The sequence below is a fragment of the Euleptes europaea genome, chromosome 8 (assembly GCF_029931775.1).
Source record: "Euleptes europaea isolate rEulEur1 chromosome 8, rEulEur1.hap1, whole genome shotgun sequence".
Classification (NCBI taxonomy): Eukaryota; Metazoa; Chordata; class Lepidosauria; order Squamata; family Sphaerodactylidae; genus Euleptes; species Euleptes europaea.
This window is the reverse complement of record NC_079319.1, coordinates 47,929,897-47,951,035: the sequence shown is the minus strand read 5'-3', so window position 1 is coordinate 47,951,035 and position 21,139 is coordinate 47,929,897. Positions and strand designations below refer to the sequence as shown.

The 21,139-nt window shown below is 41.3% G+C and overlaps 1 protein-coding gene across 7 annotated transcripts in view; it reads right to left on the bottom strand.

Moving 5' to 3' along the window:
• TRAPPC8 (trafficking protein particle complex subunit 8) overlaps positions 1 to 21,139 on the bottom strand; it is a 70,607-nt gene that overhangs the window by 40,541 nt on the left and 8,927 nt on the right. For 4 of the 7 annotated variants that reach the window (XM_056854167.1, XM_056854169.1, XM_056854168.1 and 1 more), the window contains exons 2-7: positions 18,580 to 18,774; positions 14,651 to 14,734; positions 6,755 to 6,844; positions 5,899 to 6,073; positions 2,477 to 2,630; positions 271 to 361 (exon numbers count right to left, since the gene is read on the bottom strand). In XM_056854167.1, the coding sequence (XP_056710145.1) occupies positions 271 to 361; positions 2,477 to 2,630; positions 5,899 to 6,073; positions 6,755 to 6,844; positions 14,651 to 14,734; positions 18,580 to 18,774 (789 nt within the window). The remainder of the gene's footprint in view (positions 1 to 270; positions 362 to 2,476; positions 2,631 to 5,898; positions 6,074 to 6,754; positions 6,845 to 14,650; positions 14,735 to 18,579; positions 18,775 to 21,139) is intronic. The other 3 variants (XM_056854170.1, XM_056854171.1, XM_056854172.1) reach the window with 1 other exon arrangement.

The following is a 21,139-nucleotide window of genomic DNA, read 5'->3' as shown; positions in this document are numbered from 1 at the left end:
TATAAGGGAAGGGACAAAGAATCCAGGCCAACAGTCATGCAGAACAGACCAGGATTTACACTGAGACACAGGGCCATCTAACAAGATTACAGCCGAGTTGAGATTCAAAACCAATGGCTTCGAGCTCAGAGTTCAAGCTTTTAATGACACATTATGCCAGTTTGATGAAGGTGGAGCAAGTTCTGGCAAAATTAAGGTGAGAGGTGTGGCATTCAAATAATTATCTGACTTTTTTAAAAAAACACTCAATTGTTATAAAAAGCAATATACCTTTGGAATCATTTCCTAACCCATCCAGTGGTATAAAGTGATCTGTATTCTTATTTGAAATTACTGTACAAGGGCCATCCTCATAAGATTCCTGTCAGGATAAAACACAATAAGAAACAGAACTTCAACTTCCTAAAAATATTTGAAGCTTTTTTAATTACTAATGTATTTCCAAAGGAATTATGCTTCAACAACTACATTTTAAGTATTTGTAACTTCATTTAACCACTCTATATATCCTACTGAATAGATTCTAATATATTTTATAAAGAAAACTGTATCTGATGCTCATTAAAATTCTAGATCAGTATTTGAAATTTAGATATTTAACGGGCATCATGCAGCCTGCCCAAAGAGCTAGTACCTTCTTCAGCATGGATAAGAAAGAGGGATAAAAAGACTATGTTGAATAGTCAACTAGAGATCTGCTTTAGAAAGGGGCCTAGGCCACACTTCTTTTCAAAGCACCCAGAAGTTAAGAGAAAGAATTAAACCAACGTAACACAGGTTGTTCTAATAAGTTTTGAAAGGAAAGAAAATAGCTTTTAGCTAGCTAGAAAAATTGCACTTTGCCTACAAAGGCAGGATAAATTACTTGATAAAACAAGCATCAATCTGACTGAACCTTTCATCTGAGCCTTTAACAATACAGCTACTCAAGAGGAATTGATGAAGAACTTCTTATGGAAGCTTGTGTGACATATATGACTCTCCATCTGGCATAGTTAGTATCATCTCTGTGAAAATATGGCATTCTTCTGAAAGCATACAGATGCAAATCCCGAACACTACCTCTCTGAGCTCCTATGAAGAGTAGAAGGATTAAAATGATGTCCACTTGGAAGGCTTTAAGAGGAGAGTGGATATATTCCATATTCCATATGGAGGAAAGGGGTATTCATGGCTATTAGTTAAAATGGATACTAGTCATGCTGCATACCTATTCTCTCTAGTATCAGAGGAGCATGCCTATTATATTAGGTGCTGTGGAACACAGGCAGGATGGTGCTGCTGCAGTCATCTTGTTTGTGGCTTCCTAGCGGCATCTGGTTGGCCATTGTGTGAACAGACTGCTGGACTTGATGAGCCTTGGTCTGATCCAGCAGTGCCTTTCTTATGTTCTTATGTTCCATATACTGCCCCCTGTAATAAAATTTGGGATTTCTGGCTGTACTGCTTTACATAAATGCTGCCACTAGGTCTTGGAATTTTGCCATGGATATGGTTTTTTCAAGTTCCATCATACTTATGCAAGTACTGCAACAATCACCAAATACCTGAGATCACTATCACGCACCTCAACACATATTAAAAGTTGTGGCAGGAGCAGTTGCCACAGTGATCCTATGAACATGAGTTCCTTCGGACATTATATTACATTCGACATTACACTTTTAGCAGCATTTCATCTTACAATTTTCTTTCTGTTCAAACTTGGGACAATTCAGAGACAATTCAGTGTTGCATATGCTGGCCTTTGATCTTCAAGAAGGTAAGTTAAGTGTGCAGTCTTCCCAAGGTCTGGATCAGAATTTTCCACCTCCCACAAACTTCTTTTATTATGCTACAAGCCTGTCCAGGAACCAGAACTTTGTTATTTCAAGCCTTTAAATCCTCAGACTCTTTCTTGTCTGTATCAGCATCTTCTGTTGAGGAATTTACAGGCCCTGAGGAAGCTCCGTTAAGCTACTGGAGCTTATAAATGGGTCTTTCATGGGCAGATATAGCTTTAAATGGGGGGGGAGGTTGAGAGATTCATGGACGAAAGGTCTATCAATGGCTACTAGCCAAGGTGACTGAAGAGAGCCTTCATCTACAGAAGCAGGAAACGTCTGAATACTAGCGCTAGGAAGAAGAAGCAGGGAAGAGCCTGGCCTCTCTGACCCATTTGTTTGGCCCTCCAGGACAACTGGTTGGCTGCAGTGTGAAACAGTATGCTAGGCTAGATAGATCACTGGCCTAATCCAACAGACTTTTCTTATGTTCAGGTAAGCAAAGCTTTGGGTTGGTGCAGTCTAGAGAAGGTATGGAAGGAGTAGCTTAGCTGAGTAAAGGAGAATTTCAGCAGCTCCACTTTCAGTGACATTTTCTGCTGCCATTAATCATGTTATAAACATGACAACAGGTAGGAAAAAAAAGAACCTGTAACATGAGAGAGAAAAACATTGGTTGCACTGTATATTTTAAACAATTACATTAAATATACCTGGACTTGGATACTGCTTTTCTGAAGGTACTGACTCCAAGGATCAGGAATCTGTTCATCCGCTCCTCTATTAGACCCCCGAGAATTTATCTTAAGTAAGTAGCATCCCTGAGTCCCATATCTTTGCTTCATTTCTTCATAAATTGAATCAGCTCTAAAAGAATTAAGTATGGCACGCATGTTCTCATATGTACAACTTTGAGAAACTCCACTTCATCTTTACATGAAACATCTTACTAGATATACACTATATATGGAAAGAATTAGTTACTGACAGCTAACAGAACAAAGTTTCAAGGAAAACCCCTTCTCTAAAGTAGTATAATAAGTAGAATGGACAGTAGCCAGTAATACATTGAATTAGCAGCAACTCCTACTATTGTCAGGGGTGGGTTGATTCCAGTCTTCTATATAGTCTATCCCTTCCTCTTTTAAAAAACTGGAACACCCAAAGTATACCCATGTATTTTACATTACAAAGCATCAGTGCATACTCAGAGTCTCTCAAATTTTAAGAAATTACCCACACCATGATCCTGAATCTGCCTTCTTGTTTACCTACGTAAGGGCACATTGCAGGATCAAATCAAGATTCAACCAGCATTTTTTTCAGGAAACATAACAATGAATAGGCACTAAATAGTTCATCAGAAAATGGCCAATGATCATTTATCATTTGTCTGCCTCTTGTTCATCCCTGACTTACATTACTATAAGATTAAATAATGAAACACAAGAAACATGGAATGACCAGAAAAGTAGCTGAAGGCAAGGTGAGGGCTCAGGGTGCATAAATATGAAAGTACTGATGCAAAAGATAGAGCATCACCAGTTACTCCAATTGTACTGAATTAGATGTCACCCAAAGTTAGGTAATCAGGAAGTGTACTGCAGAGCCACACATGGAAAAGTTCACTTATAAGAAATAAAGATATGTTTAAATGCTTTAAAAGAGGGTGAAAGAATAGAGAGAAAAGAAAAGGGTTTAAACAATGACAAACTGAACAAAAAATATCACAATGGGTAGCTGTGTTAGAATGTCTGTAGCAGTAGAAAAGAGCAAGAGTCCAGTAGCACCTTAAAGACTAACCAAATTTCTTGCAAGGTATGAGCTTTCGTGAAGAAGAGTTGGTTTTTATATGCCAACTTTCTCTTCCACTTAAGAATCAAACTGGCTTAAAATCACCTTCCCTTCCCCTCCCCACAACAGACACCCTATGAGGTAGGTGGAGCTGAGAGAGTTCTAAGAGAGCTATGACTAGCCCAAGGTCACCCAGCTGGCTTCATGTGTAGGTGCAGGGAAACCAACCCGGTTCACCAGATCAGTGTCCGCAGCTCATGTGGAGGAGTAGGAAATCAAACCCGGTTCTCCGGATTAGAGTCCACTGCTCCAAACCACCACTCTTAACCACTACACCACGCTAGAAACTGTATCTGTATCTGAAGAAGTGAGCTGTGGCTCATAAAAGCTCATACCCCACCAGAAAGTCTTTGAGGTGCTACTGACCTCTTTAAGGTGTTAGTCTTTAAGATGCTACTGGACTCTTGCTCTTTTCTAAAAAAATAAATTACAAAAATATGAAAAAATAACTGAGTACTTAAAGAGAGAGAGAAAGAAGTCCCAACCAACATCTAAAAGAAAAAGAACTCCACAAGCAAGGAAAGAGGCAGAGATGGGAGACATATGAGTGTCTGTAAACACATTACCGTATATACTCATGTATAAGCCGACCCGCGTATAAGCCGAGGTGCCTAATTTTACCCCAAAAATGGGGAAAAATTAGGCACCCGTGTATAAGCCGAGGGTCGGCTTACACAATGCCCCTGCCCCAGGTCGCCCTCCCGCCCGGCCTCCCGGGCCCTCCAGACCCACCCCGACCCCAGTGCCACCCCCTCCCGGGCCCTCCACACCCACCCTGACCCCAGCGCCACCCTAGGGGGGAGGGAGAAGAGCCCCTGAACCCCTTACTCACCGGGAGGACGAGGCCCGCTGATCAGCTGGAGGTGGCGGCAGGGAAGGCACGCAGGCCGGAGGCGGCAGCGGGGCCCTGCCTGAGCGCAGGCAGGCCCTGCAGGCCTCTCCCAGGCCGCAGAGAAGGAGCGGGGGGGCGGCGGGGGAGGGGCCTGCCTGCACTCAGGCAGGCCCTGCAGGCCTCTCCCAGGCCGCAGAGAAGGCGCGGGGGGGGCGCGGGGGGGCGGCGGGGCCTGCCTGCACTCAGGCAGGCCCTGCAGGCCTCTCCCAGGCCGCAGAGAAGGCGCGGGGGGGCGGGGCCTGCCTGCACTCAGGCAGGCCCTGCAGGCCTCTCCCAGGCCGCAGAGAAGGCGCGGGGGGGCGGCGGGGCCTGCCTGCACTCAAGCAGGCCCTGCAGGCCTCTCCCAGGCCGCAGAGAAGGCGTGCGGGATGGCGGCGGCAGCGGCGGTAAGTTCCCCCCTCCCTCTATCCCTCCTCCCTCCTCCCCCCTCCCCTCGCCTACCGTATTGACCCGCGTATAAGCCGAGTTGGCTTTTTTCAGCCCTTTTTTTGGGCTGAAAAACTCGGCTTATACGCGAGTATATACGGTAATATGCCACAGCTTAAAAGAATACCATATGAAGGAACGAACCATCAACAAGGAAACGACAAGTAACAGGGAACCAATGCAAGGAACAAGAAGAGAGATATGGATGAAATAACAGAATAGTTTATAATTCAATCCTTCAATCATGCACTGTGTTTTCAGTGGGTCCAATGGATGTAAGAACAGCAACAAGTTTGCATCTGTCATAAACAGAAGTTTGCTTATGATGTCTGTATAATAAAACACTTTTTAATATCCTGGTTACTATAATGAGGGTGCTCATACATTGATTTGGAATACTCTGGGGGAAAGGTTCTTTATATAAAGCATAAACACCATGCTTTTTATTCTTTCCAAGTCCATGCTGTCCAATTTAAACTTAAGCCACTGACAAACCCATCTGCTTTCTCCTTCAGACTGCTTTTGGTAGTCCTACATTAATTATTTCTGTTATAACAAACTCATAGAAGGCAAAAAGGAACTTCATCTATACTGCCGTCCTAATAGATTCCACAAAACCATGTTAAACTGTACACACAAACAGTGGGTTGAATCCAAAGGTTTTCCTCTGGCATAACTCACTTCCAATACTTTCCACAAATGAAGAGGGAGATTTTCATCAGGTTCCCCCCTCCTGCAGCCCACTGGGCTTCTCAAATTGCTGCTCAATGTGCGAAGCAGAGAACATTTGGGAACAGTGTAGGAAGCAAAATGAAGGTATGCAGTGGGAAAGGATTTAGTGAAAATTAGCGTCCCCCCGCCTCTTCCACTGGCTGGAAACCACCTTTGGATTCAATTCCCGTATCAGCAAATTCAGAAGCAGCATTTCAGAAAACTTGTAAAAATTTCAGTCACCCTACTCACCTTTGTTCCTCCCCTACACTCACATCATGCAACAGCACATAATATTTGAGTGTGTTTGGAATAAACCATTTGGGATAAGAATATTCATTACTATGTTGAATTCGATGCTGTTCTTGTGATAATTTTAGAAACTGTTCCACAGGTTCAGGTTCACTAGATGACACAACAAGCATACCTGAATTAACATTAAGGATGAGCCACAAGTGTACAAGTACCTTAAAGCTAATGTGTGCACCATGTCCTTTAGATGATGTTACAAAAATAACTACGCTGTTTGTTTCAAAACACTGGTAAAGTTACATCTAAGCAATAAGCAGAAGCTGTACATGAAGTAAATAATCTGCTACAGGGTAACTGCACTGTATCTCTGGCACTCAGTTTAAGAACAGATGGCAGCTAACCCAGGGTGAATATGGCAAAAACATTATGTTGTGAAAGCATTGTGAGCTCACATCATAATCAGATCGCCATGTTAGCTTTACGTGTAACTGCCTACAAGTTATTTACTCCAGAGCTCTCACAAAAGGCATCTGTCACTTCAAACCAGAAGTGTATTCTCATCTATCTACAATACTTAGCATCAACTTTAAAACTGGAAGTAAGTTCTCTAGCGCAGTAACTATTAAAAACCAAATGATCAGGAGTATGCAGCAAGTAGTCACAGAAATTACAAAACACCCTGAAGAATTATAGCAGCAGCTTATTCCTGATTTATACCTCAAATAAAGATTTTGACAAAGATAATTTTGTTGCAATCTTCTCACAAGCTAACTATCAAAACTGGACCGAAAGAGCTTCAACTTCATCTTGCATCTTATATTTTAAAATCCTGAACTCTTTCAGATTCAAAGGATACAGGCTACATAGTGGTTCAGAAATTCATGGTCTGACGCTGGCATGGACTGAAGAAAGCTCTCTCGATAAGCCTCAAACCATGGAGTTGTAGCTGAAATAAGTTAAATATTATAGAAACTTAAGATTAAGAAAACAAGCAATTTTATTGGTAAACTGCCTGAAAAGTCCTGAAAAACTACTATAGCCAACAATAATATCAGTTATTACAACACAAATTTTGCAACATTATCCACTCTTATTTAAATGTAGTAATTTAAAGCGAATATCTTTGCAATACATAAACAACGGATATAGCTATAGAGAAACATAGATATCAAGAAAGATAAAGGAGAACATAATTTTTTTATCATAGTGCAAGAAATCTGGTATACTACAGCATTTTCAGCAGAGCAAAACATTTCTCATAGGCAGTCCTATGTGACATGACAATGATGCATTTACTACAAATTTTACCCGAGATTCTCACCATATTCCATGACTGTGTAGTGCAACATTAGAAAACTCTAAGTTCTGTACCAGTTCACTATGACTTTATCTATATTGCAATGATTCTGCAATTATGTTTTTACCTGTAACATAACTGGGCTTTTTTCACTATTCAAAACTGAACTTATATTCCACACAGCCTGGAAATGTTTTACTGAGCAATTACAATTTTGGAATTCTTACCACAAGAAGAGTGGCCATCAAGGTCGTAACATATTTCATACTAACGCCATTTAACTTACCTACCATGAACACTATTTTTAATACAACATATGCATATATTCTGAACAAATTCAAATTCAAACTCTCACAAGCACCTCAAATGTATTGCTCCAACAACCTAAAATTTTGCATATTCTAGCATTTAAATTCCGTTTTCTATGTCCTTCAATTTAACCATCCATTTGTACCCTCAATAGAGGCCTCCTAAAAATCAGCCTTCACACAAAAATGAATCAACCCAATAGGCTATCAAGTCCAGCATCCTGTCTCATACAATGACCAAAATGTTTACATGGAGGGTCAACAATAGAGCATAGAGGCCAAGGTCTTCACCTGATGCTGCCTCCTAGTACTGGTATTCAGAAGTTTGCTGCCTCCTTTTAGTCACCATGGCCAGTAGCTACTGGTGGACTTGTAGTCTGTGGCTATCCACTGACAGTGAATTCAACATTATAATCATTTGTTGGGTAAATAAGCATTTCCTTTTCTCCACCCTAAATTTACTGTCCATCAACTTCATTGGATTTCCCCCAGTACTAATATTTGGAAAAGAGAGAGACTGTTCTCTCTATCTATTCTCTGCACCATGCATAATTTTATAAACCTCTATCATGCCCCCCCTTAGTCCCCTTTTCTCCCACAGTGAAAAGTCCCAGACAATCCAACGCCTTAGTCATCTTGGTCACCTTCTTCTGTCCTTCCTCTAGCGCTGCAATGTCCTTTTTGAGATATAGCAACCAGAAATGCACACAGTATTCAAAGTGAGGATGCACCATAGATCTATACAAGGGCACTATAATACTGGCTGCAAAATGTTCATGTTCAATACACTACTGAGTGTAAACCAGAAGATGCAAGTGATTAGGGTAAAACACTTACAAATCATCTATAACAGGGGTCTCAAACTACGGCCCGCGGGCCAGATCCGGCTCGTCAGGGTCCTGAACCCGGCCCCTTTAAAAAATTGGGGCCCCATCGCCCTCACCCAGAGCGGCTGCAGCACCGCGCTCCAGCCACTCGCCCTCGAAGGACAGGCGCCGGCTGGCCGTGCCAAGGAGCCCCCCGAGCGCTTCACCGAGCACAGCAGCTGAGGGCCACCCGAGCAGCAGCCCCGGCATGGTGTGGGGGGGAGCCAGGCAGGCAGGGCGCGGCTGGAGGGGGCGGGCAGGCGGACGGCGGCGACCGGCGATGCGCCTCCCAGCTCGGACGCGCCAGGCGGGTCGCTTGGGTTGCTGCCCTCCCCGTCCAACCTCCTGCCGGCACTGCGCAGCTCGCTTGGCGCGCGATCCCCAAAGCAGGCAGCAACTCCGGAGGACGTGCAGACAGCCGGTTCAGGGCTTCCTGCCCGCGCCCCAGGTGGGAGGGCGTGAGAGGAAGCCGGCACGGAGGCAGTCCTGAGAGCTGCGGGGCACCCGTTTGCAAAATGCCTACAGCTGCGACACTTTGGGCTATGGAAGGGGCCACCGTTTCGAGGCTGAGCCGAGGCGTGCCTACGCGAAAGTAAATCCTGGATGGGAAGGGGTTGGAACGGGGATCCCAGCCGACCCTCACTGGAAAGCGAAGCCCCGAGCTTTGCAGTGGAACTTGCTTCCAAACTGAAGCCTGCGCAGGATTGAAACCCAGCTGGCCCCAGAGCGAGTCTGGCCCCGCTCTCAAGCTGCCAGGGGTTGCCTTCTCCGCCCCCCGCCCTCAGTAGCTCAACAGCCAGGCGAGGTTTCCCCAGGGGAGCGAAGCCTTCAGGTCTTGATAGGCTAAAGCGGGGCAGGCTTCATCCCGGGGGAAACTGTAGCAAACTAGCGTGGGGAAATGTCCACAAGCCTGTTTGGGGGCGGGCTGTGGCTCCATAGTAGAGCACCTGCTTGACATGCAGAAGGACCCAGGTTCATTCCCCTGCATCTCCAGCTAAAAGGGTCAGGTGATGTAAAAGAGAAGCTGCTGCCAGTCAGAGTAGACAATACCGACGTTGATGGACCAAGGGTCTCGTTCAGTAAAGGCGACTTCAGGAGTGTTTATGAGAAAAGAGTGGTGCCCTCTCTGGCCTCTGTCAGTATTGCAGGCATAATCCCCTGCTTGAAGGCCCACACTTCCCATTGAAATATTATAAGTTTATGTTGATTAAAATTGTTCATTTTAAATATTGCATTGTTTCTCTTATTTTTTGTGCACTACAAATAAAATATGTGCAGTGTGAATAGGAATTTGTTCATATTTTTTTCAAACTATAGTCCGGCCCCCAACAGTGTTTGAGGGACAGTGAACTGGCCCCTGTTTAAAAAGTTTGAGGACCCCTGATCTATAAGCATGAGGAGCTGTATTTTGTAAGCTCAAGGGAGGTAGAGAGTGTAGAGGCAGGGCACTAGGTATAGTTAATAAAATCTTTGGCTATGTATTTGTAAATGTAAGGAAGCTGTCATTAAGTTATAGCATGTCTCCGTTACTCCTTGTATTTATAAGCATTGATTACACACAGTCATTATATGTATTTGCACTTGTTTATATCCCACTTTTCTCCCTCATTTGGGACTTAAAGCAGCTTAGAACATTGCTCTTCCCTCCTCCATTTTCTCACACCACCACCCTAAGATGCATGTAAAGGCCCAAAGTCACTCAACAAGCTTGCCTGGTAGAAATGGGGATTCAAATCTGGGTCTCCCAGGATCTTAGTCTGACACTTTATCCACAGCTCTCAGTTGCTACACCATACCAGCTGTAACCATACTTGCTGATTACCAACCAATGTAGGGCATAAAAACCAATCATGTACTTTTCAAAAGTGTGTGCATTTTTTGTGTTCATGCAAACTGAATGCTATAGAGAATAAGCATATCTAATGCAGCTCTGGAACCATTGCCAGCAGACTGGCAATGCTAGCTCACAAGTTCCTTATCGCTCAACTATTTGAGAGTCATGTAATATCAACCTTTTCATGAACACAACTGTTTACTTTAGGCATTAACTTTAATAAAAATGAGGGTCATACAAATTTTTCATTGAAACTATATGTCAGCCTGACATTACCCTGTTTGGCTCATGATTTGGTCATGTCAATCAAGAATACGTTCAGCTTCAACTGAGTGTCTCAAACAGCAGATGACAAGTTTGCAACTGCCTGATTAGGAATCATGTTCCGATCTCCCAGGGTTTCCCTGCATCCTAGCCTTGTTCTGTTAGAGCACAGGAAAGTTCGTTGGGAAGAGAGGGGAAATCAGAAAATGACTCACAGCTGATGGGGGATAAACTGGGAATGGACCTTCAAACCATCTCCCCCTCAATTATTGCACAATTGCAAAAAGAAGAAGAGAAACAGATTGTTTCTTCCCCCCACCCCCACCTCCAGCTGGGGAGGGCAGAAGTAAGGCTTCTGAGCGCTCCACTGCAAAAGAAACAAGAGAAAGATATCATCTCTTTCATTTTCGCTGCAGTCCAAGCCAACAGCTTAGTGATGAAGAGACGTAATTTGTTTCCCCCACACATATATACACACACACACAACTGAGAGCTTGGGCTGTGGAAAACAGGAGCCATTTCATCCTTTTCTTTACAGCCTAAGCTGACAACTTGAGGTTAGGAGACGGGGAATCAGCTGGGTCTCTGATCAGCCCCCCCCCCCCCAGCAAGTCTGGGATACAGCAATAATTCCAGAATGGGAGATTGGAGGAACCTGACTTCCATTTGATCTCCCCCCCCAAAAAAAAAAAAAACCCTCCACCTGGTACAGAGCAAAATTTCCTCAACAGGAGATCAGAAGCTGACTCGCAACTAATCTCTTCCGTGTGCTAGTTGCAAGTATCCTATTCCTACAAATAGACATGAACATGTTGTGAACCAGAAAAGCATACGGGTGGGGAAATTCCCCCTTCCCGAAGGTGCTTTTCCTTAAGAGCAGCAGCCAACGAGCTCTTCTGGTATGTATTTGCATGCACTAAGTAACTAGGCCCTCAATCTCCCAATGACCTCTGCTAACACCCAAGACCAGCAAATATCGAAACAGATGTATGGTTTCTACAGAAACTAAGCTAGTCTTTTTTCATAATGCTAGCCTATATTCCCATTATATTGCAAAGCACAATTTTAAGCAACAGTGAATTGCACTTATGGACACATCTTTAATTCAGTAAACTAATTTCTTTGGCTTATAAAAGTATTTGCAAAATATGTTTGTAATGCTAATAATATCTATTTAAAAAACACAACAGCATTAAATTCTTATTGGATAGAAAACAACAAACTCATAGTACAATGGAACGAGGCAGCAACCTGGTGAACGGAAAGAGGGGGAGCATTCATGGAAATGAACAAATAATTCTGTGGTACTACACTCTTTCCTTTTGCCATTTCCCAGATATCCAGTCAGGATCAAAGGAAGTGCTTCTCATTCTTGTTGAATAAGCCAAATATGTTGATTCCAGTCAATATGATTAACAGTAATTGGGGAAGATGGCAGGGAGACATGCTGGTACAGATCAAAGCTTCTTAAACTTTGGGTGGCGACCCCAAATGGGGTTGCGTGAGTGAATGTAGGGGTTGTGAAAAATGTGGCAACAGTAAATGGTAAAATTATATGTATACCAAAAAATTGTTTTAAAGTAAATTTCTTTATGATTTATTATCAGTAAATGTTTGATTTGTAAACCTATTTTATATACCTATATACCTGGGGTCACATAAAAATTTATCGGGCGAAAGGGGGTCGCAAATGGGAAAGGTTTAAGAAGCCCTAGTATAGATAACGGCTGAACAAATTTTAATACATAAGAAATGCTTACAATACATTAGTAACTGCTACTATCTGATTTAGCATATGCTTCAGTCCCAGTACTATAGCTACTGTGGTATTAAAATTTAAAGATTTACTAATAGCTAAACTTTAGACTATTGCATCACTTTGAATGGTCTTGTTATTTATGACAGTGGTTATGTTAGGTAATTTGTACAGTGAGAACAGCTTGTAAAACATGGCAACTTTACTAAAATGTGAGGAGGGCTTACTTCATCTTTCTAATGAAGGAAGATGAGAAAAGTTGTCCCACTGCCCACTACAGATTGAACTGCTGATCAATCTACTTGCCAATCATTGTTCATATTGTTAACAACTCCCACCATTCCGTCTCTTTCACATCTTGCTTTTCAGAAGAGAGTTTTTTTTTCATAAACCTGCTCTGACATAAATGCCATCAATATTAATAGAGGAGCACAGTGCAAAGGATAGAAGGCCATGTTCTATCTGAAACCAAACATTTCAAAGCAAGATTGTGCAATGGTTACACTACTTAGCACTTTGGGTTGGTGACTGTGAGAAAGCTCATGGAAGAAGTTGGTAAAATGTATTTTCTACCACCTGCCCCCAGCCTGCTGTTTGTCCAACAAATCTGCTCTGAGAATGGGGAGATCCTCACCAACAAGCAACATCACAGTAGAAGGGCTCCAGTGAAGAGTGGGAAATTGGGTGAAGTGGTATCTCCTTTTCCACTGGCAGATGAGAAGATTTCAACCGAGTCTCCTTTCTCAATGAAGCCCATTGTAACATGGTGCCTTTTGTTCATGTGGGCTTCCCAATCCAGGGGAAGGTAGGGAAATATCTGTTTCACCAGCTCCTACCACAAGCTTTCCAGTGGGATACAAATCTTCATGATTATGAATAAGTTATTAACTTTGATAGTAAGGTAAATTAGGAAATACTGTACTGCTTTGCACAACGTGTATTAGAAACTAGCAAACTGGCACTAAGCAAGTTATACAACTCATACAACTCAGAAGGAACAATGAGAAACTAGAGGTAGAAAAGTTATTGTCAACATTTCAGTTTATAAAATCTTGAGCTGAAAAAAGCAGAAGTCCATGAGGATTTCTAGTTTGGTGGGAGATGAAGCCATTGTATCTTCTAGATGGCAGTCACTGGTGAAATATTTTAATGGAAATCAAACCTGTGGGGGAAAGTAGCAACACATACTTCTAGCCTGGACCGCTGCTTCTCAGTTATCCAGTATCACTGCTCTGCTGCAGCAAAGGATGTTGCAGGACTTCTCCGCTACCCAACTGATTCTTCCACAACCAAAGCATGTTAGTGCTTTCCTAAGCCTCAGTAGTTTTCCTGCCCCAAAACATTTACTCCCCTTGCTCAAGAACCACACTTACGTGCTTAAGAATGAAGTTTGGCTGAATTTTCAAGGAAATATTTGAAGACATATACTTGAAGGGGGGGAAAAAAACTTCCAAAATGTTGCACTGATGTTGAAACCAACTCATACTGTTAAGAAGTCCTATTGTTAGTTTCACTCCTGGCATGCACTCTCCAAATTTGGCTTTCATACTTGGGCTGGCCACTGATGCAAAAGGCACTTCCACAGAATTTATCTACAGATCAGTCATTTTACAGAGCCCTCAGGAGTTGGGCAATATATGAAAATCTACTTTTGAAGGCAGAGTTTTACACAACAGGGGAGGAAAGGTGAGGAAGGATAAATGCATCATCCATCACCTGTGATATCTCCAGCATTATCTAGCCAGTGCCTCTGATACACTGACACATTCAAGAAAAATCAGTGCAATGCCCTTATTCATAACAGAAGCTTTTCCCCAGCAATGATATGGCAGCTTCTGCTAGAAAAATGAAATACACTAAAAAGAAAACATGCACTTCCTCAATAGACTTCTGAATACCAAGCCACAAACATGCAACAGTGCATTTATTAAATAAACTGAAAGAGCCTAAAAAAGCAAAAAGTGTTAAATGAACTACTTGAGATCTTAAATTATAACCCAGCTAGAGATCTTAAATTATAACCCAGCTAGAACAACAACAACAACAAAATTAAGGAAGTTTTACATCATCCCAACACCACAATCTTCTAACACTACTTGTCGCATAAGAATTCCTTAAAACAAGGAAAAGGAAGGAAGTATTTCTGGAAAATGAAGACAGCATAAAATTCAACATGCTCACCAAGTAAATCACCTTGTAAGTGATAAGAAATGCTCACAATAGGGCTTAAATATCAAGAACAGAGATGTGCGAACAAAAGACAAATCATACAGCCACCACCAATATTAATTTCCAGAAAAAAAATCTATTTCAAGGAAGGTACTACTTTGTAGTAGGATCATAAGGAAAGGTGGATGGGTTACATTAAAAAAAGGAATAGTAGAGGGCAATTTAGGAAACCCACACCAATCACACAACAAAGAATACCTGAATAAAACGTGGATGTATTCAGTCCCATCAGTGTGTCTTTCCAACTACTGTACCAAGGAACACTAGCCTTAACTGAGCGATCTGACAGAGAAAACATGGAATTATTAAACTAAGCAGGAAATCTACATATATTTCATCTTCTTCCAGATTTTGGTATCCTGCCTCATGCTCATGAGATATACCTGAGATGAGAATTTTAGGATTCCTGCTCTCTCTGTGACCTCTCTGGAAATTGGACTCTTTCAGAACCAAATGTGAACAAATGCAAAGCAACTCCATTGGTAACAAATCCGCATTGCATTTTGTCCATTCTCATACAAATGACAGTTCCATTATCCTTAAAGCTCCTCAAATAGCTGATATAATTGGTAAATTTGTTCAGTAACAGTACCCATTTTTAAGCATTTATGGAAGGCAGTGGATATTTCACTGCAACTTCCCCAAAATACATAGTCTTAAACCACTTAATGTTTTTAATTTCATGCTGTTATTTAGTAGTGATGTTACTACATCCTAAAACTATTTACTTCAGAAGATACACCAGTAACAATTTCATCTGTTTGCTTTTTCCAAAGAATACATTTGACTATTCAAATTCTCTCAGAAGTCTTTTGTTGTTGTTATTTTTTAATCCACAACAGTTCCCAGAAAAAAAATAAAACAAAAAAATCAGCTAAGAGGAAGTTATACATCATCACAGTGAGTTCTAATAAGGCACCGGCAGATTAAAAAAGCTACCAAATCTGTATTAGTAGGCAAAAACAAAGGCACCTCAAAAGTTTACTTCTCCTGTATCTACTAATTACCCAACTACATCAAAAAATACTTAGCCAAAAATAATGAATGAAAACTGTGCTTAGTAGGTGCTTTTCCACCTAAGAAACTGGTACTTTAAAAACAGAAGGTTGGTCAGTGGTCACTACCACCATTCACTTTTAACGCAAGCCTTACATTCAAATCAATTAAATTTAATGTTATGTCTGAGATATTACCATCAATTTATGACACAGTGGGATAGTGGATAAGATTATACCTTCCTCAGCAGTATAGTTAAATGGGTTAAGATAACCCCATGAACACCAGTTCAGAAGGGTAAGATGCAAAGGTGAACTAAATTAGTAGCATGGTGGATTTTATAGGCTGCAATCCAGAGTTCTTTTAAAATTGCAAAGTTTATGCACCCATTATGGCCTCTCATTCTACACCCTTCCCCCAACAGTTGGTCTTCAAAACAAGTTAAAGAATGGGCACAACACAGCCAAAGTTAAGAGGAGAAAGAAGCAAGCTTCCTTTGAAAACAGTGGAATTTAAAAATGCTTAACTTGACTTGATTAGACACCATTTTTAATGTCCCTTGTAGTTTCAGGGGCAACGGCTTGGGTGGCACAAGAATCAAAATGCCACAGGGAGGGGATTTAAGAAACCAAACAAGAGCAAAGCTCAGTGAAAAGTTCTTTAGCTTAGACCCAAAACGGGAGGGACAATTTCAGTCTAATAGTTTATGAGAAACACCAGGCCTGCTATCTTTCTTGGAATTATGGAAAAGCTGTAAAAAATCTTTGAATTTAATACTTTGTGGAACAAGACAGACCAAGTTGAAGAGGTGAGCAACAGGTTTAACAGCAAGTGCAACACTTAAGAGATTCTGAAGACTACCAGCAAGCCTGCTAACTTTAATTTATATATTATCTATGCCTCTACTGGCATAGATAATACACACCTTTTATTAATCTGATACTGCAAGTACTCTGTAATGATTCTCAAATTGTGGGTCAAGATGGTAAGGAGGGTTATGACTCCCTAGCAGGTAGACCACAAGGAAGAAGGAAAATACTGAACTGGAAGAAGAGACTCCAGAAAGCTCAAAGTTAAATTTGGGTTTGCATCTGCATAATGTGTGAAATGGCCATGAAACCCAGCCTGTTACTCAACAGTGCTATATATTTGTAGGCAGACAATGATACCCTTTTGAAATCTCAACTGTGGGATCACACACACCACCTGATTCTATATTTGTAGGAAGTTAACAAGAGAATTCTAAACTTGTTCATTAACTGATGCGAGATTGCTTTGTTTTATCATGGAGAGGGGGAAAGTAGCAAGTTACTTTGCAAGTTGGTCTTAAACTTTCTTCAAGGTTAGAAGTGGATTCCACTTCAAAAAGTTTGAGAATCATTAGCTTACACCATTTTCATTGTCTCCCAGATTTTGAGCTTTTGCCATCATGACTTTCTACACATTTATATACTTAAAATGTTGTCTGTTTTAATCCCTAACTTGGGGGGGGGGGACGGATATATGGTGATACTTTCTTGAGAAAATACCTCAGGAACAGCTGTTGTAGTTAACAACATGTTCCAGTGAAATCACAGATTGGTACAGATTCAATATAAGGAAGATTCATGCGGGCTCTAATTCTGGATTTTATTGCAGAAAAGAGAATCAATTCATAAAGGTTGTGCTATAGAAGCCTTCTACAGTACCAAAAACACTATCTTTTATTCACTTCTTGAATCAAATACAATTAGCTTGAATCAAATACAATTATTCAGGGACTGTACAACTATACCATAAAATACTTGGGCAGGTGAAAAAGTTAATCTCATTGAGATTAACAGAATTTACTTTCAAGTGAACATGTTAATGATCGGGCAGTAACAATTTCAATGGGATTACGAAAATTTAGGCATACATAACTAGGAATAGCCTTGGGCATGCCTATCCTTTCTGTGATTTTGAACTACTAAAACACTCATTATCCAGCAAAATAAACTCATGACGTATACCTGAATACATAGCATTATTCCATGCTCAAACTAACACCACTTGAGTAAACTGGATTTCACCTTAGTGATACAGAATATAGACAATGTAGGGGAATAACAATAAATTGACAGACACAGCTATTGCCCTACAAGTTAAACAAATGTAATATGTACAGATTTCACTTCTTCAGTATTCACATGTAGCATATTTCCATTTACATGTTACAAAACAGTCAGTAGACAGAGTTACATTTCTACAGATGTTTACGTGCCACATATAAACTGTATTGATGCTGTCTTATCATCTAGATAGCAAAGAATGTAAAAAGTCATTTGAAAATGAGATCAACATTAGCATAAAGGAGGATTTCTGAACTCTTTTCCTATGGAAATATAGATCTAGAGACCTTTTGCCAATGTTCTTCACAGTACCAGAACAAAAGGCAAATGAGCAGTCTACTTCTGCTACTTTCCCTCAGCAACAATAAGGCAATAGAGGAAGAGAAACAGCAGCAGCCCACTGAAGGGTATGCTTATCCATTCTGGGGGAAATGAGGGCTGGGCCAAGATGGAGTCCAATTCCCATGTCCAACCTTAGGGACGGTGTGAAACAATTAATCATAGAGCATCTCCTCCCCTTTGCCACATGCTCACCTGCCTTCTCCCCCTGACATACAGAGAGTGGACAAGAAGGAGGGGGCAGCGCAAGCCACTGTATCCCTGAGGACACAATACAAATAGTTATTAAAAACCTTGTGGGCATTTGGGAGATAGGATGAAGTTCAATACAGGCTGCCATTTGTAACAGCAACTCCTGTGTCTCCTTTAATATGTAGCTCTGCCCTTAAAGACATAAGAATGAGAATTTCAACAACACTGTGAAATAAGCAGCAGTTCGTTGTGAGAAAAACAAAAAAGTTCATCAAAATGTATGTGTTTGTTTATAACATGGTAGGGATTGCTACAGCAAAAGCAGCATGCAAAATTTTTGTTGCATACTTGGTTGTTTAGTATACGCACCGACAGCATGCAACATTCAACTTTTCAGAATCGTAAACAGTAAGCTTTGTCACCTACAAGTGAAACGGAATCATATGTTTAGCACCCATTTAAAATTAACTTTGCAGGCTTTAGCACTGTGCAGTAAGTCTGGTTACATACCACTAATGTTGAGATCATAATCTCCTGCAGTAATCACATTAGCTACTAATCCTTCAGCAGGCTGACTAATAGTCACAACATCGTTGAGAAGCTTCCGAATGGCTCCTGGTTGAGGAGACTGAGTAACAATGTTGTTGACAGCAATTTTCAAGTTTTTGATTATGTGAAGTTGGTTGTTGGGATCCCTCATGTGCACTATAATGAGAAAAAAGATATGTTAGACTAGTACATTCTGAAGCACCTTTTTTACCACTTCTCAGATGAAATACCTTTCAGTTGACTATATTAAAAAATATTGAAAAGACCACCACCAACTAATCATTCAAAATGAGAATTAAATGGTCTCAGTCATTGAAGAGTGCTAGATGCTTTGAACCTAGAATGAAACACAGGACATTCAAACATGGAAGAAAATTTCACAGGCTTAACTTCACTCACTGTTTTCACCGCAGATATCCCACTGCTAAAAAGTCAATTCACTTTGTAAATAGAGAAGTGGCTTAACTTTTCAGTAGTGGGAATTTCTGCAGAAAAAAAAATTGTGGCACATTTAGTTGTCTGCCATACACACACATCCTTTCTGGGGTTCTACTCATGAAAGTCAAAAAAGGTTCTTTTGGGTTTTTTACCCAACGAAAATCAAACACATTCTAGAGTCACTTAAACTACAGCCAAACAGAGTATCTGACCAGGAAATACGTTTTCCAGGAAGAAGCAGAGCCATCTCCAGGACTTTGTAATCTCCCTAGGCAACAGACTTACCATTTTCTTAATGAAAGCACTGGCTGCACCATAGCACACACTGAGAACAGAGCAGCTATCACAGAAGCCTGGTAGAACTTGCCTTCACCAGCCAACCCACCACTACGCTAGACCCGGCACACCATCCTAGGTGGGCCCCAACACAACTCTAATCAGACAATCTTCTGCATCTCACAATTGTTTCTAGGTCTCCACTGTACTGACTACTCTTCTGAGAAGTAGACACATGTGCCAGGACTGCTGGAAGCCCCAGGTAAAGAGCAGAAATCCTCTGCTTGATGTGAAAATCCTGGTCACATCAGGCATGCCTAGCTTAACAGCAGAAAGCCAAGCCTGGCAGATACAGGAAGAGTTATGCAAGACTTCTATTGGAACTGCTCGTTACTCTGTCCTCTGTGCCTACACTGTAGGCATTACTTCTGTGTTTGGAAGAACAGCAAGAAGGACTGATCAAGGACTGAGACAAACCTGTCTGTTACAAAAATAGGAATTTCATGTCAATAGGACAAAAAAGTTCTTTCAGAGGCATTAACAATGGTGCTCATAATTTTTGTAATTTACGTAACACCACGTAACAACAGTCATTTGAAACATTGTTAGGCTTACAAATCTGGTTAAAAACAACATCTGAACCCTCTTCAATACAAACATTCCATCTCTCAGGTTTCCCACATGAAAACAATTTCAAATGCCTGCTTTACACAGATAACTAAGAACTGTTTTGCTAGATTCACTTTATGTGTACACATTAAAAATACTGATATTTCTTCCACAAGTTCCACACGAGTACCTGGTCATAAACACATATTCAGTATTATCTTAAAAGGCCCTTTCCTTCCTCTTTCACTACTATTCCATCTTCTTTTTCTTAATTAACAGACTTAACCACTGGCCTCTCTCATACTGACCTACCTACTATATCTCACTTGATCATCCCCCTGCCAAGATTCTTCATTATACATGCTGCCCTACTTTAATCACAGAACTCAGAAGTTTACAATAATGGTTTTCCAGGTAGTTTCCCCAACAGACACTGACAAGATCAGCATTTGCTTAGCTCTCCATCTAATATTTCTTTATTTCCTGTAACAGTTACAGGAACATGGGCTGCATCCCAGTGATCCAATCTCCTAACAGTGGTACTTTTCTACTGGTGGAAGAGCCTATCTCAAAGGAAGGCTCCTTGCACTGGAAGAATGCATTACCACTAGAGGAACAAATTTACAGGATTCATCCTAATGATCTTCTGCACTTGATTGCTTGTACCCCACAAACCGTGAGTGATGTGAAGTTCACAAAGTACGATTTTCTCACTTTCCCTTTTGACTGCAGCCTGCTGAAGCCAACAGCAGTTCACTGAGCTCCTAGGGGTCAGAGACCTCCAAACAGGAGAGGTAGCAAAGTGGGGCAGCAGAAATTCACCCTCTCTTCTACCGACGAAAGGGTACCTCCCCTCAGCACAAAACAGTAAGACATTAACCAACAATGTGAGAAGACTAAATCATTAATTTAATTTAATAAATCTTTTCTTTACGTGTACTAATCATCTTAGTTCTTGCCTACCCTGGTGTCAGCTAAGGCTTTCTGCCTCTGCCCTTCCCCCCCGGCATCTGCACCACAATGGAGACCCACCCGAGTAATCGCTAGTATGATACCAGGTCCCGCAGAACAATGCTTGGGAGCCCTGGAGATCGTCTAGCTATTGCACACGTTAAATTCTTGTATGTGTTTTCTTAAGTAGTTACCGGCAGTTTACTTCCATATTGTCTCCTTGTATCTGAACTATCAAGACAACTCT